Source organism: Onychostoma macrolepis, chromosome 05 (assembly GCF_012432095.1).
Source record: "Onychostoma macrolepis isolate SWU-2019 chromosome 05, ASM1243209v1, whole genome shotgun sequence".
In the NCBI taxonomy this organism is placed as follows: Eukaryota; Metazoa; Chordata; class Actinopteri; order Cypriniformes; family Cyprinidae; genus Onychostoma; species Onychostoma macrolepis.
The window spans coordinates 31,794,494-31,810,092 of NC_081159.1; the positions used below are offsets into that span (position 1 = coordinate 31,794,494).

The following is a 15,599-nucleotide window of genomic DNA, read 5'->3' on the forward strand; positions in this document are numbered from 1 at the left end:
TAGTCTTTTTGAGTGAAACATCCCCAAAACCGGAAGTGCTTCCCATAATTTAAACTGCAGCAGGCTCGTTAGGAAAAATGTGGATAGAAATGGAGAAGAACAAAATGTGTGTTGCCAAATATAAATAGCCTATACAATATAAAAACAAAGGTTACATTGGACAAAATGTGTTAGCATTTTAAGAAAAATGTCTGTATTCGGTACCAATACCAGTGAAAATCCACGGTTCTCTGTACCAATTTTGGTACCAAAGCAATACACAAAAACATGCTAATTAAAAAACACACTATTTCACACTATAAGTCAAACAAAAATAAAATGTACAAAAATCAATGCCATTCTTTATGCTTATTTAAAATTGTGTTTCAAGTTTTTCCACAAGTAATAAAAGTACGGAAAACTGTAAACAAGATTCACCCAAATTTAATTTGTCTTTTAATTAATGAAATTTAAACATTCAATTTTTTGGTAGGCCTAAATAAAGGGGTTTACTATTAAAATAAAAATATGGAAGAAATATTGTGTGATTATTTATTTAAAAAATTACGTTTTATTAATTTTTTAAACAGTAGTAGTAGTAGTAGTAGTAGTATGACATACATTCTACTAAATAGTAGCCTAATATATTTCTGGCACAATGTCTAAACCGAACTTTTATTTTGACGGGTTGCCGTGAATACCTTTACCTTTTTGTGTGTATATGATATGACGCTGGGTTTAGTAAAATGAAACGGTAAAATGCTCGTGAAGTGACTCTCAGAGCAGTTCTGGAGATGTTGTTTATGTATTTATGTCCTCATTTAGACGGCAGACGCTGAAATCACCTCGACAGCATATGTAACAAAACCGCACGTCTCTGCCATTCATTCATTCACACTGTGGGATTCATATTTGAATCGACTTTTGCGGCTTAATATTTACAGATACTAGTCCATATCGCGATTTGATTTAAGTGTAATGACCTACTTTGACAAATTTCATGACATTCCGTGTTAAACTGTAAATTCCGTTTTTAAACTAGGTTCCGAGATTCCGTCCGCGTTTTCTGCATCGCGGAAATCATCGCGTCAAGAACCGGGTTGACCGGCTACTCGGTACCACCGGTACTTAAAAAAACCTAGTACCGTGACGTTTTCATTTTTTTTAGTACCGACTGGTACCGAAGTACCGGGTCTTTTGACAACACTATAACATGGTTTAACACATTGCTAGCATTTTTAACACATTTCATGATTTAACATGTTGATATAATATGTTAATAACATGATTTAGCTTAGCATATTGCTAACATGCTTGAGCAGGTTGCCAGCATGCTTTAACATTTTTAAAAACGAAATTCAGGCCCTGCGTTAGCATTATCTCAGAAGTGTAAAATACACCTTGTTTTCTCTAGGTAACTTCCTCTGCATGTGCAGCATCTAATCCACCTGAAAAAAGAATATCCATACAATCTCTCACTCACTTTCTGCTGCTCCCATTAGAGGACATCACAGTGGATTAACTGCATATTTATTTGGCACGTTTTATGCTCGACACCCCTCCTGACACAACCTACACTGAGACTGCACTGAGAGTACAATAACACGTGCAAGGACATCCCTACGAGAGGCCTACATATATTCACAACCTCTGTATAGCTGCTTAACAGAGAGGTAACAAAAAGGCACTATGTTGCTTGTAAACATTTGTCAATGCAGGGCGGCTCACGTGAGAGCTTACAGCAAACTGACACAAAACACACAGAGCTGTGAAGTAAACAGACAGAACTATGTGGCATATTTGACTTGTCAGTGAGAAAAGAAAATGGAGTTTTTTGAGTGTCAGATAAGTTTTGATGTTTTGTGTATTTAAATTAATAGTTTTATTAAAAAGATCTGATAACACCCTCACCCTTGTGTTGTTCAAAACCTGTATGACTTTAATTTGCTGAAGGCAATGTTAGACAGAATGACAGCCTTTGTCACCATTCACTAACAAAAGTGAAAGTGGATAAATTGGATGATAACTGAGGCTGTCAGTCATTTAGCTTTCTGCCTAACATCTATTTCATGGAAGAAGGACATTCTACAAGTTGGGAAGGTGAATAAATAATGACATGATTTAAATTGTGGTGAACTATCCCTTCAACTTACATATCTTACTGGAAGCACATTCTAAAAAAATATTTAATGCTTATTTTTCTTTTTTGAAAAAGAAACACAAAACTACCATCTAACTGTCAGCTCTTAAGTTTATTTTCTCTGCTTACATACATTTAGTACTGACTGTGTTCCTCACCATTTTCAACCAGCAACAACACTTATGTGTGGAGTACAAATCACAATAAAGGGAAGAAGAACCTGCCAAACCAGGTTTTCGGGTCTGCATAACTCAATAAAAAATTGCACCCTTCCAGCATCTTGTGTGTGTTTGTGTTTTCCCCCTATAATTAACCAAATGTATGATGCCTTGTCACACACAAATTCTACCCCTCTCCTGTAATAACAAATGAATAACTAACGTGGAAATTATAGCTGTTATACAGAGACTAACATGAAATAACTATTTAAAATATCAAAACAAAATTGCTGGACTTACCTCAATAAACATTCAGTCAGTCAGTCATTCATTCATTCATTTATTTATTTCACTTAATTACTTATAGACATATACTATTACTTCTAGAGCAAAAATGCATTATTTGGTGGAACTGTTCAAAATGACTCACAAAATCAAATCACAAACTGCCATTACTTACTATAGACTAGTATTTACCTATTAAGTAAATAAATAAACACACTGAACATGATGGAGGTAAAAATAGTAAATAAACAAAAAGACAATAGAACAGGAAGAACCTGTCATGTCACATACAAAAGACCTCAAAAAGGCCAGCCCCAAAGTTACTGACATTTGTGGCCTCAAAAGTTTGATATAAAATCCAGATTGCCTAATTTAAGGACCTGAACAGAATATATGTATATGTATATAAATTTCACACTCGTAGAAGTGAGATATGGCTGTATATCGGCACGGCTGTGTTTTGGCCGTATATACAGCCATATCTCAGTGTGATATTGCATGTATACAACAGTTCGACGGAATGAGTGTGTAAATGCATAAAAATTGTGTCTTTAACAGCCCTATTTAAAAAATATATATTTATTTTAAAATTTCAGGGGTACTTAAATTATATACTTAAAGTATATTTGACGAATAAGTTTTAGATGACAAAAAGTTTTGGAATGCCTGCATTACATGTAAATAAGAAATAATGTGAAGTGAAAGTGACATGTGGCCAAGTATGGTAACCCATACTCGGAATTAGTGCTCTGCATTTATCCCATCCTAAGTGCACACACAGCAGTGAACACACATACACACACGGAGAATTGGGCAGCCATTTTTTTGCGGTGGCTGCCGGGGAGCAGTTGGGGGTTCTGTTCTTGCTCAAGGTCACTTCAGTCGTGGTTTTGAGGGTGGAGAGAGCGCTGTACATTCACTCCCCCCACCTATAATCCCTGCAGGTACCGAGACTCGAACCCGCGACCTTTGGGTTATGAGTCCGACTCTCTAACCATTAGATCAAGACTTCCCCACATGACTTGTATGCATTTTAATGAATTTGTATGCATTTTAAGAATATGTGCATTTTAATGAATTTGAAAGGCAAAAGCCTTCCAAAGACATAACATAAACCTGAAATGATTTTCATAAATCCAGTGGTCAAATGCTGTATCGCCACCCGACTAATGACTGTGTGAATGTCCACAAAACTGGACTTTCTGAATGTATATAATCGGTAGGCTATTGTAGAAAGGAAAATTTAAAAGATGAAAAAGAGAAATTAGGGAGAATCAATTAATTATGAATAATTTATTGCTATTGTGTAAATATGTAATCATGTAATCCATAAAAAAGTAACTGTAGTCTGGTTACAAGTATTTTAAAATGTAACTTACTCTAATTACAAGTACTTAATTTTTGGAATCTGATTACATAATCCAGATTACATGTAATCAGTTACTACCCAGCTCTGCGAAGCAGTCTGCTCTCTATAGCTCTCTCGGTCCTTCACAGCGCCGTGTCAAGTTGAACACACCTACTAGTTTACACCGGTTACACTCAAGAGATGTGGCTCTCACATGAGGCTGTAGCGTGAAAGCGTCCCAACCCCTTTATGCCGAGTTCACACTGCACGATTTTTGCCCTGATTTTCACTCACCGACAGGTTTTGCGAAATCGCCAACAAATGCCCGAAATCGGAGGCAAATCGGAGCTCGTTCACGCGAGTGACAGTCACACAGTGTGAATTATCAAAGAGGCGATCTGAGAGAATCGTCAACGCCCGTGAAATATTTGGCATGCTAAATATCTGGACCTGTCGGCGATTCACAATCCTGCTGTGTGAAATGAGTTCTGAAACATACATCGGCGATGACCTACAGCCAATAAGAGTGCAAGATACAGAGCAGAAGGAAGTTCAGGGAGGACCTATGCATTTTTTAAATTATTATTAAGCAATTAGCCATATGTACAAACAACGTGGCAATATCAGTACATTTTTGCATTAGAATGTACAGAACAGGTGCATGACAAAATATATATTGATATACACGTGGTCAGAATTGTTGGTACCCTTGGTAAATATGATCAAAGAAGGCTGTGAAAATAAATGTGCATTGTTAATTCTTTTGATCTTTTATTTAAAAAAAATAAATAAAAAAATTCTAAGCTTTCATTGGAGAATAATAATTTAAAATGGGGGGAAATATCATTATGAAATAAATGTTGTTGTTTTTTCTCTCAAATACATGTTGGACACAATTACTGGTACCCCTAGAAATTCTTATGAGTATAATATATCTGAAATATATTCCCATTCATATTCACAATTTTGAGCACACCAGCGTGATTATGAACATGAAATTATCCAGCTATGGCTTCCTGTTTCACAGAAATATAAATAGGAGGGAAAACAAAGGCCAAATTCCAAATTAATCATCCATCACAATGAGAAAAACCAGATAATATATTTCTGATGTGACGCAAAAGATAATTGAGCTTCACAAATTAGAAAGTGGCTTTAAGAAAAGAGCTAGAGCAGTGAAAATTCCCATTTCCACCATCAGGGCAATAATTAAGAAGTTCCAATCAACAGAAAATGTAATGAATCTGCCTGGAAGTGGACGTGTCTATATCATCCATAATGCACGGTGAGAAGGAGAGTTTGAGTGGCCAAAGACTCTTCAAGAATCACAGCTGGAGAATTGCAGAAAAAGGTTGAGTTTCGGGGTCAGAAAACCTTACAAAAAGTCAAACAGCCCCTACATCACCACATGTTATTCGAGAGGGTTTCAAGAATAATCCTCCTAGCTCATCCAAAAACAAACTCCAGCATATTCAGTTGTCAAACACAACTGGAACTTCAAATGGCACTGGCTTCTATGGTCAGAAGAAACTAAAAAATGAGTTTTTTACACTCAAGATGGGTTTGGTGCACACAGGGGAAATAAAGTACCCTACGTGTACAATGAAATATACTGCTGTTGTGGGCCTTTATTTCTGCTAAAGGTCCTTGACATCTTGTTTAGACACACGGCATCACTGATTCTATCAAATACCAACAGATAAAAAAAATCAAAAAGTGACTGACTCTGTTAGAAATCTTATAATGGGCCATGTTTGGATCTTCCAACCGTACAATAATCCAAACACAAACCTCAAAATCAACAAAAAAATGGGTCACTGGGCACAAATCCATGCTTCTGCTATGGCCATTCCAGTCCTCTGTCCTGAACCCTGCAGAAAATGAGTGGGGTGAACTGCTGAAGAGAAGAAGCACCAACAAGGAGCTGGGAATCTAAAGGGTCTGGAGTGATTCTGGATGACAAAAATGGTCTCTGATCTCGTCAGGTGTTTTCTAACCTCATCAGGCATTATAGGAGAAAATTTAGAGCTGTTAAACTGGCAAATGGAGGTTTCAAAAAGTACTGAATAAAAGGGTACCATTAATTGTGGCCAATGTGTTTTAGAGAAAAACATTTATTTCATAATGATATTTACCCCCATTTAAAATTCTTATTCTCCAATGAAAGGTTAGATTTTTTTTTTTTTTTTTAATAAAAGATTAAAAGGATTAACAATGCAGATTAATTTTCACAGCCTTTCTTGATCATATTTACCAAGGGTGCCAATACTTTTGGCCATGACTGTATGTATGTATGTATAATGATTCTTTTTTTGTTTGTTTATTCAATTGGGTCTTAAGGGATTTCTAATTAATTATCTTGACTGGCTCAAGATTCTAAATATAGGCCTAATACATAAATACATTATGCCTTTTTTTTTTTTGGAATAGGAAGATAAACATTTGTCTGTGTAAACATAAGTTGTTATTTTGCTTGGTTGGTTTTACAAAGATGACGGTGGTTTAACCTACATCTCTAAAAGAGCTGCAAATAACTATGACAAATCAAATGGCCAGGACAAACGTCTTTTGCATTTTACTTTGATATAGTTTACATCGCATCGCACCATTTATTTTTACTTTTACAGGGCATATGAGCATCACAAATGTAAGCCTGTCAGATGCTAGATGGTCTAAAATGGTGCTGGTATAAAATGAACGATAATCATTGCAGACAGAAAAATGTTAACATTACGCGCTGAACACCGGATTTCTTATCATGTACGCAATGTAGTTGTATGGACAGGTTCGGCGAGTTCCCGGATGACGTTATGTCAATATAAACTGGTCTTGCCAGTTGTTTGAAAACCAATTGTTTCGTTTCGACAATAAGTTTAGTACTTAAAAAAATAATCGTTAAATAAATTAATTCTGTCTTACGTCAATGCCTTTACGTTTTAAGATCAGCATTTCTGGAAATACGCAGTTACTGCAGTAATGTAGCTTACAGTGGCTATGCAGCTGTGTTAATAATAGTGCAATAATGTCCACAATAACGTATTCTGCGAGTGTAACTTACACCATTATGTCGTAAAACGTAGTCAGTGCTAGCACAGTATACACATGGGAACGCTAACCATTAGCATCGCAGCAAAACAAATCAACTATTCAGGTTACCATACCTGCTGTTTTTCGAAATGCTCCCTCTCGGCTCCTAAAATCGTTTCTGTCCTTTTGCTTTTAACCCGCGAAGGCACCTGTCGTATTGAATTCATCCTTTATATGCTTGCGGTTTTTATTATTAACAAATAGTTTCGTATTGAAAGCGTGTTATGCTCCAATTGTTCGTCGTTTGACAATCCAGTGTGGCTGTGTGAGGTTTATTTTCTGGTGGGTTATCAGGAACACCGCGACGCTAAGTAGGACATGAAGAAAAACCTGTTCTGGCTTCGTGGCTTCGTGCCGGTTTGAGTCGTACTACAGCATTGTTGTGGGAGGAGTAATAATGCGCGTTTTAATACCCCTGAAATTCACGTTAGGACAAAAGAGTTCATAGATGATGAATCGTCACAAAGGTGACACCTTTACGTCATACGCGCATACAGTACAGCATTTATGAATAAATAAGTACTGAAATTTAACAAATCCAGTTATTTCTCTTTACATAAAAGGCATTATGTTCCTTGAAAATATCCAGCAATCGAGTTACCAAAAAGTCTATATTAATAGGAAAAATAGTAAAATTATTAAAGATTTTATCAAAGAGCTAAAATATTGTTGCAAAGATGACTGTCCAGAAAATAAATAAAGAATTTTTTTATCAACAGGTGAGGTGAACCAAAGAATTTAAATAGGACTATTTCCTGACATTTATTCTCAGACTTATGCTGACAACAATTGTACCACTTCAGAGAGAACTGTCAAGAATTAATTCTTTGTAAGCAAACAAAAGAAAACAGATAATGACACCACACGAGGATTACTAAATAATTGTTGTAGTTGAGAACATAGTAGCAAAAGTAATACAGAAATAAAAAATAGATAGATAGATACTGAAGACTGGAGTAATGATGCTGAAAATTCAGCACTGCGCCACATAAATAAATTCTATTTTGAAGTATATTAAAATAGGAAACCAATATTACAAATCGCTTTTTTTTCTGTATCATTGATAGAATAAATACAGCCTTGATGAGCAGAAGAGACTCCCTTAAAAAACATAAAAAATCTTACTGATCCCAAACTTTTGAGTGACAGTATATATGTAAGCAATATCACACGAGTAGACGTGAGATATGGCTGTATATTGGCACAGCTGTGATTTGGCCGTATGCATGAAGCCGCAGGTAATCACAGTGTGCCAATTTACAGCCATATCTCACGTCTACAGGTATGATATTGCGTTTATACAACAGTTCGACGGCACAAGTGTGTAAATACATAAACAAAATAACAGTGTCTTTAAAAGCCCTCTTTTGTGCAGAACTACTTCCTTCCGCCATGGATTCAAATCTAAAGTTGACAGTTTAACAGCTGAGCCCAAGCCTCCATTACTAATTTAAAATGTCACTTTAGAACTAGTAACGAAGGAACGTTGAGTTGCTTCATTGAAAGCTTATTGTATTACTGTATTAAAAGCTCACTATATTATGTAGAGTATATGAGAGAGAGATGGACTGGGTGAGTGTGATTACCTGCATCTGATACAGAATTTTTGTTGTAACATTAATATCCTTTCATCTGTTAAGGGTGATTTTGCTGCTTAGTGCAATTGTTCGCTGCTTCAAGCTGTTGTTGAAACTAACAATAATTCCCATTTATAGTGTTTATAACTTTTTAATGTAAAAGTCTTTACTGCTGACTCATAAAAACTCAGACACTTTGATCAAACACGTTGATCATCTGAGATATACTCACACTTTGATAAACTGTAAAGCTGATGCCATTTGTCTGGACCAGAGGAGGGCCGCAGTCTGAAAAGACAAAGAACTCTTGCGAGAATCAACGTTTAAACACTGTCTAACAAGCCTCACATCCTCATTCAAGACAACACACCCACAACTGTGAGAGACAAAAGTTTCACACCTTATGAATGATTACACTACAGAGATCAGCGAAACTACTTTTCTTAATCAGAGTTTATAACAATGCAACTGTTCGTGTTTTGATGTCATTTGAAAGGTCTCTGTGTGTCTGGTAAAAGGTCTCATTCTCTTAAACAATAGGACAGGCAGCCATCAAGATTAGAAAACTCTGAAAACAGACTACTCCCAGTGTCTTTGATGCAAATTACCTTCTGTCCCAAAAGGTGATAACTCTATTTGATCAATGCAAATTCCAATTGTTAGTTTCTGTCTCCATTTTGGGGAATGTTTATCTTGGTCAGAATACTTAAGGAAATCTTGCAAGAAGATCAGAGTGATTTCTGTAGCCAGAAAGCCCATAGTGTGGTGTGTCTCTCTACACTCCATACTATGTATTTTTCTAAGGTCAGGTATGCATCTGTTACTCTTAGATTAATCTTTCAGAATTTGATGTTTTGTATTGATATGATTTGATATCTCTGAATTTGCTATGTAATTGGCATAATACATATCTACCTGACTGATAATAAATGGTTACATTTTAATTTATTCTGACTTACTCTGAGATAATTGACTCTAATTAATTGTGCCAAGTCTATAACACTGCAAATCTGCGCTCAGGTTAGTAACGGACTAAAATGTTTTAGAGCTCCAGCTAACACATTGGTATTAGTTATGCATACTTAGACTGTAGAGGCAGTGTGTTGTTGACCAACCTAAATTCGGGTCAGCCTCAACCTCTGATTATTGTAAAATTATTCTAACTAAGTGTACGTGAGAAATCACGACATGATTATATAAAGTTATTTAGAAGAATTTAAGTTTCTCAACTTGGTTCTATAGTAATGGCCATGACCTCTGGTTAGATATAGTCTTACCTTAATTAAGTGTTTACAGATCTATGGGGACTAATACAAGTATTCTAGAATGAGCTAAGTATTGCACGAGCCATCCAGAATATTAGGCAATCGCCTCTGTCTAATAACCAAGACTGACGAGTTTGTGAATATGAGATCCGTACACAGGCCGGTACTTGATTCAGTGTTATAGGAATAAAATTAATGTGATTCAATACGATTAAAGAGTGAAATAGAATAATAAAATATCTGAATAATAATAATAATTAGAAATGAACAAACAACCGATTGGCATTTCAGCCTTAAATTTGAGATCGTAATGAAATGGAGTCAGATTAGAGTTTAACTTAAAGAACTTTGAGCATTGAAAAGAACAAACACGCAGGGAAACTTCAGCCACCATTGGACACCTTCCTTGGACCAATCATGTGGACCTTACATGTATATACAGTTGTGTTCAAAATAATAGCAGTCCAATATCACTAACCAGATCAATCACTGTTTTTGGTAGAAATTATATTTCTACATGGCAAAAATTTTACTAGTAGGTGTGGTAGAGAAATAGAAAACCAACAGACCCAACAGTCATGACATGCATGCTGTTGATTCTGTGTAACTGAATCATTAATTGAAAAGAGTGTGTTCAAAATAATAGCAGTGTGGAGTTTAATTAGAGAGGTAAATCATTCTGTGAAAAAAACAGGTGTCAAACAAGCCCTTATTTAAGGATGAAGGCAGCAAATGTTGTACAGTGCATTTCTCGCTGAAAATCTGAGTAAAATGGGTCATTCCAGACATTGTTCAAAAGAATAGCATACTTTGATTAAAAAGTTGTGAGGGGAAAACATAAAGAAGTGCAGAAAATGACAGGCTGCTCAGCTAAAATTATATCAAATGATTTAAAATGGCAACCAAAACCAGACAGATGTAGAAGAAAACGGAAAACTACCATTCGAATGGATCGAAGAATAGCCAAAATGGCAAAGACTCAGCAAATGATCAGCTCCAGGGTGATCAAAGAAAGTCTAAAGTTACCTGCGAGTACTGTAACAATTACAAGATGCCTATGTGAAGCCAAGCTATCGGCAAGAAGCCCCTGCAAAGTCCCATTGTTGAAAAAATGAAGAGGTTACACTTTTGTCCAAGAACACATTGACTGGCTTAAAGAGAAATGGCACAATATGTTATGGACTGATGAAGCAAGCTTGTTCTTTTTGGATCTAGGGTCCACAGACAGTTTGTCAGATAACCCCAAACACTGAATTCAAGCCACAGTACACTGTGAAGACAGTAAAGCATGGTGGCGCAAGCATCATAATATGGGGATGTTTCTCATACTATGTGTTGGGCCTATTTATTGCATTCCAGGGATCGTGGATCAGTTTGAGTACATTAAAATACTTAAAGAAGTCATGTTGCCTTATGCCAAAGAGGAAATGCCCTTGAAATGGGTGTTTCAACAAGACAACAACCCCAAACACACCAGTAAGCGAGCAGCATCTTAGTTCCAGACCAACAAGATTAACGTTATGGAGTGGGCAGCCCAATCTCCAGACCTTAAAGGGATAGTTCACCCAAAAATGAAAATTTGATGTTTATCTGCTTACCCCCAGGGCATCCAAGATATAGGTGACTTTGTTTCTTCAGTAGAACACAAACAAAGATTTTTAACTCAAACCGTTGCAGTCTGTCAGTCATATAATGCCAATCAATGGGCACACAATTTTGAGAGAAAAAAAAAACAGGTACACACAAATCCAAATTAAACCTTGCAGCTCGTGACGATACATTGATGTCCTAAGACAAGAAACGATCGGTTTGTGCGAGAAACTAAACAGTATTTATATCATTTTTTACCTCTGATACACCGCAATGTCCAATCATCCTGAGCTCATCCACAACATCCGGTGTGTGACGCATCAATGGCTCAATACTGTTGAGCCATTGATGTTCAGTTTCTCTCACAAACCGGTCGTTTCGTGTCTTAGGACATCAATGTATCGTCACGAGCTGCAAGGTTTAATTTGGATTTGTGTGTGCAAGGTTTAATTTGTGATTTTTCTCCTAAAGATTGTGTGCCCATTGATGGGCATTATATGACTGATAGACTGCAACGGTTTGAGTTAAAAACCTTTGTTGTGTGTTACTGAAGAAACAAAGTCACCTACATCTTGGATGCCCTGGGGGTACGCAGATAAACATCAAATTTTCATTTTTGGGTGAACTATCCCTTTAATCCAATAGAAAACGTGTGGGGTGACATCAAAATGCTGTTTCTGAGGCAAAACCAAGAAATGCAGAGGAATTGTGGTATGTAGTGCAATCGTACTGGCCTGGAATACCTGTTCACAGGTGCCAAACTCCATGCAACACAGATGTGAAGCAGTTCTCAGAAACCGTGGATATACAACTTAATGTTAGTTCAGTCATTCATAAGAAAGATCTTCAAGCATTTTTTTTGTTTATACAGTTTATACAGACACTGTTATTTTTCTGAACAGCCTAATATTCATTTTTCTTCACTTTCTGTAAAGTAAACTTCTGTAAACACATTTGCAAATTTTTTCTTCATATTTTGATTTAGAATAGAATGTGCAATGTTCCCAATGCATTTGTGTGTATTGAAGTAAAAGTTATTAAGGATTTTGAGCTTTACTCGCTTTTTTAAACACACTGCTATTATTCTGAACACAACTGTATACACACATGTATACATACACACACACACACAAACATATACACACACACATATAATTATTTATAATTAACAATCCAATAACATTTACTTTATGAATAATCTCATTTTATTTATTTATAAGCATCTCAAAGGGTATTTTTTTTTAATAATCTAAAAGCACTTGCGTCATGGGATGATTGGTGTGCATGTCTTCTCGCCCCTTCTCATTTGAAGAAAATCTCTAATCTATCAAGGTAAGATATTTATATTTCATTTTATATTAGCCGAATTACTGCTGCTTTTATATTATATATATTTTTTTTAAATTTGAAAATTCAGTAACTGTAATGGCAGAGTTGACACTAATGAAACTTAACGAAGCCAGTCGCAATTGAACTATCGTAGCTAAACAGTTATATAAAAAATGAAAATGTTGGCAGTTAACCAGCAAACTTTCAGTAGGATGTTTTATTTATACAATTCACGGGGCAGAAGCTGAAAACAAGTTTCAATGCTCTTGAATGCTTCTGCATGAAAAGCAATCACCCATATTTAATGTTTCCACTTCAAGCTTTTAAAGTGAGCGCATACAGGCACGTCTGCTTCATAATAGATTCAAAATGCTATCTTTGTGGGCAAACGTGTTGGATGTGTAAGTCAGACAGCTATTTGGTCAACGAATGGGGCTTGAGAGAGAGTTGGCGGTTGAGGACGTGGGCGCAGCCTCTGCCGTGTTTCCAGATCCATGTATTATAAGTGTCTGTAAATTACATTTCTGTCTATGGGAGGGTCAGAGAGCTCTCAGAATGCATCAAAAATATCTTAATTTGTGTTCCGAAGATGAACAGACGTCGTACAGGTTTAGAACGACATGAGAGTGAGTAATTAATGACATAATTTTAATTTTTGGGTGAACTATCCCTTTAAATAGGTACAGGTAGGTATACTTTAAAACACTTGCAGTCTTCTCATTTGTTTTATCAATTAAGCCGTGCTAACTAGCATTTCCCTCCCGCAGTCGCGCTGGCTGACCAGCTGGACCACCGTGAGGCAGGCGGGAAGAGTCGTCGCCATAAAGAAGACCATTTTAAATGTTTTCAGATGATATGCATTCTCTGATTACTGTTATTACTAATTAAGTACATGAACCCTTCAAACTTTTATTTTTATATTTACACCATTTATTTTCCACTGGCACAATGTGTTATCTGTGATTTTACTTGTTGGCTATATGTATGTTCATTGATGAAATATGGTTATTATGCTGGTAATTCTGTGTCACTGAAGTTCAGCTGTGAAATATAAAAGATGAATCATGAATAAAGCTGTTGGTGTAAAGCAATAACTTGTGTTATTGAATATATAAAAAAATAAATAAGTAAATAACAGTACAGTACACTTAAAACTACTGTACTTAGTTTCACAGTCATTTTACTGTGGTATGAAATACAGCAACTACTGGATACTTGTTGCCAGTAAGTTACGGTTAATTTGACGATAAACATTTTACAGTTATACAACCTTTTGAAATAAAACTGCGTTGCATTGTTGTGTAGGCTATCTTGCTACAAAAATAGCTCCTAGCACATAATTACATTTCTAAACTGAATAGAATCACTTTTAACTAGTTCATATTACATTTAGTATTATCCCTTTAAGTGACAGTTTTATTACTTAGGCAAAAATATGAAGTACTGGCACGGCTTAATTATAATCACGCATGCTTTTTATTGCTCTTGTGAATGTTTTAGAAGTATTTTAAAATAATTGCCTTTCCTGTTTTTCTTTCTTTACCGTTTTTTTTAGGTATGAAGCTGAGAAGTCTGCACAGACCCAGGAATAATACCATTTCATCCTATTCTATTTTTATCCTGTTTTGTTTTATATTTAGTTTTTCCCAATAATGTGATTTAGAGACTTTGAGTTGAAGTCATTTTCTTCACAGTTGAAATGTTTTATCGTGTAATTTAAGATGTATTGAGCACCATATAAAATCAACTGATATTAGGTCAAAAAACATTGTAACAGAGTTGGAGTGGTTTGAAAGTTGATTTTGCATATTAGCACATTAACTTTATCCAGAGGAATTAATAAAGAAATATAAATGGGGCCCAATTCTCACCCATTGTGGTCCCACAAAAACCCCATATATAGGCCATTTGGGCCCCATAAGGGTTCTGCATGTGGCCCACCTTGGCCCCAATTATTAGAAGCCATTTGGGACCCATGTGGGCCCATATAATGAAAAATGGTCCCACTACGGACCCATCATGTGCCCCTATGGGCTAACACACATGGGTCCCAATTGGAGCCCCACAATTATCTGGGCCCCACTTGGGTTGCCCATGCAGGGCTCAAGTGACAGCCCATCAAAAACCCACATGGAAAAAAGCAAAAGCAGATAACTCCACATTTCATGCTTTAGAGTTAAAAAAAACACTCGTTTAATCTTTGCAATCTCCTCAGATGACAATGTAGATGCCTGACAAACGTTGTTGTTATTGTAATCATTGACTGTATGGATGTGATTACACACAATACATGGAGTTTTCCCTCACCATTGTAACGCGCTGAGTTTACAAGCTTCCGTGAAAACGTTTCAGCTTTTATTTTCATTTTCCTTTTATGCCCTGAAGAAGATATCACAGGTTCAAGTTCGTCGATTTAGTCATCTTTGACGAAACTCCTCTCAGCTAGCACGTCCTTTCAAAGTGAAAGTAGCCTTGTCACCTGACCTGAATACAGCGTGCTGATTCGCTAAAATGGACTTATCGGCTTCTGTTCACAAACTACAATGGCGCTTGTCGGCTTCTGCAGTAAAACGTGAACTCGCGATGCCTTGAAAGTGGACAATACCGGCTTTTTAGACAAAACGTGTTTAGGGTTCAGATCGCGCCATATGTGGAGAATAATGCATGGCAATCAGCTTTTTTTTTTATCGGTTTTTGCAAATAAACTCTTCATGTATGTATAGTTCAGTCATGAAACTCTAGATGGCACAGGCTGACGGTATTAACATAACTGATGATATTCACAGTGTTAAACGACTTGACAAGCTGATTGGTTCATGTTGCATACGCAGCCAATGAGCT

General features: G+C 36.2%; 1 protein-coding gene across 2 annotated transcripts in view; it reads right to left on the reverse strand.

Moving 5' to 3' along the window:
• Nucleotides 1-7,388, reverse strand: part of hip1rb (huntingtin interacting protein 1 related b) — a 112,691-nt gene extending 105,303 nt beyond the window's left edge. The window contains exon 1 of one of the 2 annotated variants that reach the window (XM_058774995.1): nt 7,072-7,387. In XM_058774995.1, the coding sequence (XP_058630978.1) occupies nt 7,072-7,164 (93 nt within the window). In that variant the 5' untranslated portion in view covers nt 7,165-7,387. Of the gene's footprint in view, nt 1-7,071 lie in introns of both variants that reach the window. The other variant, XM_058774996.1, reaches the window with a different exon arrangement.
• Nucleotides 7,389-15,599: the final 8,211 nt, after the last annotated feature.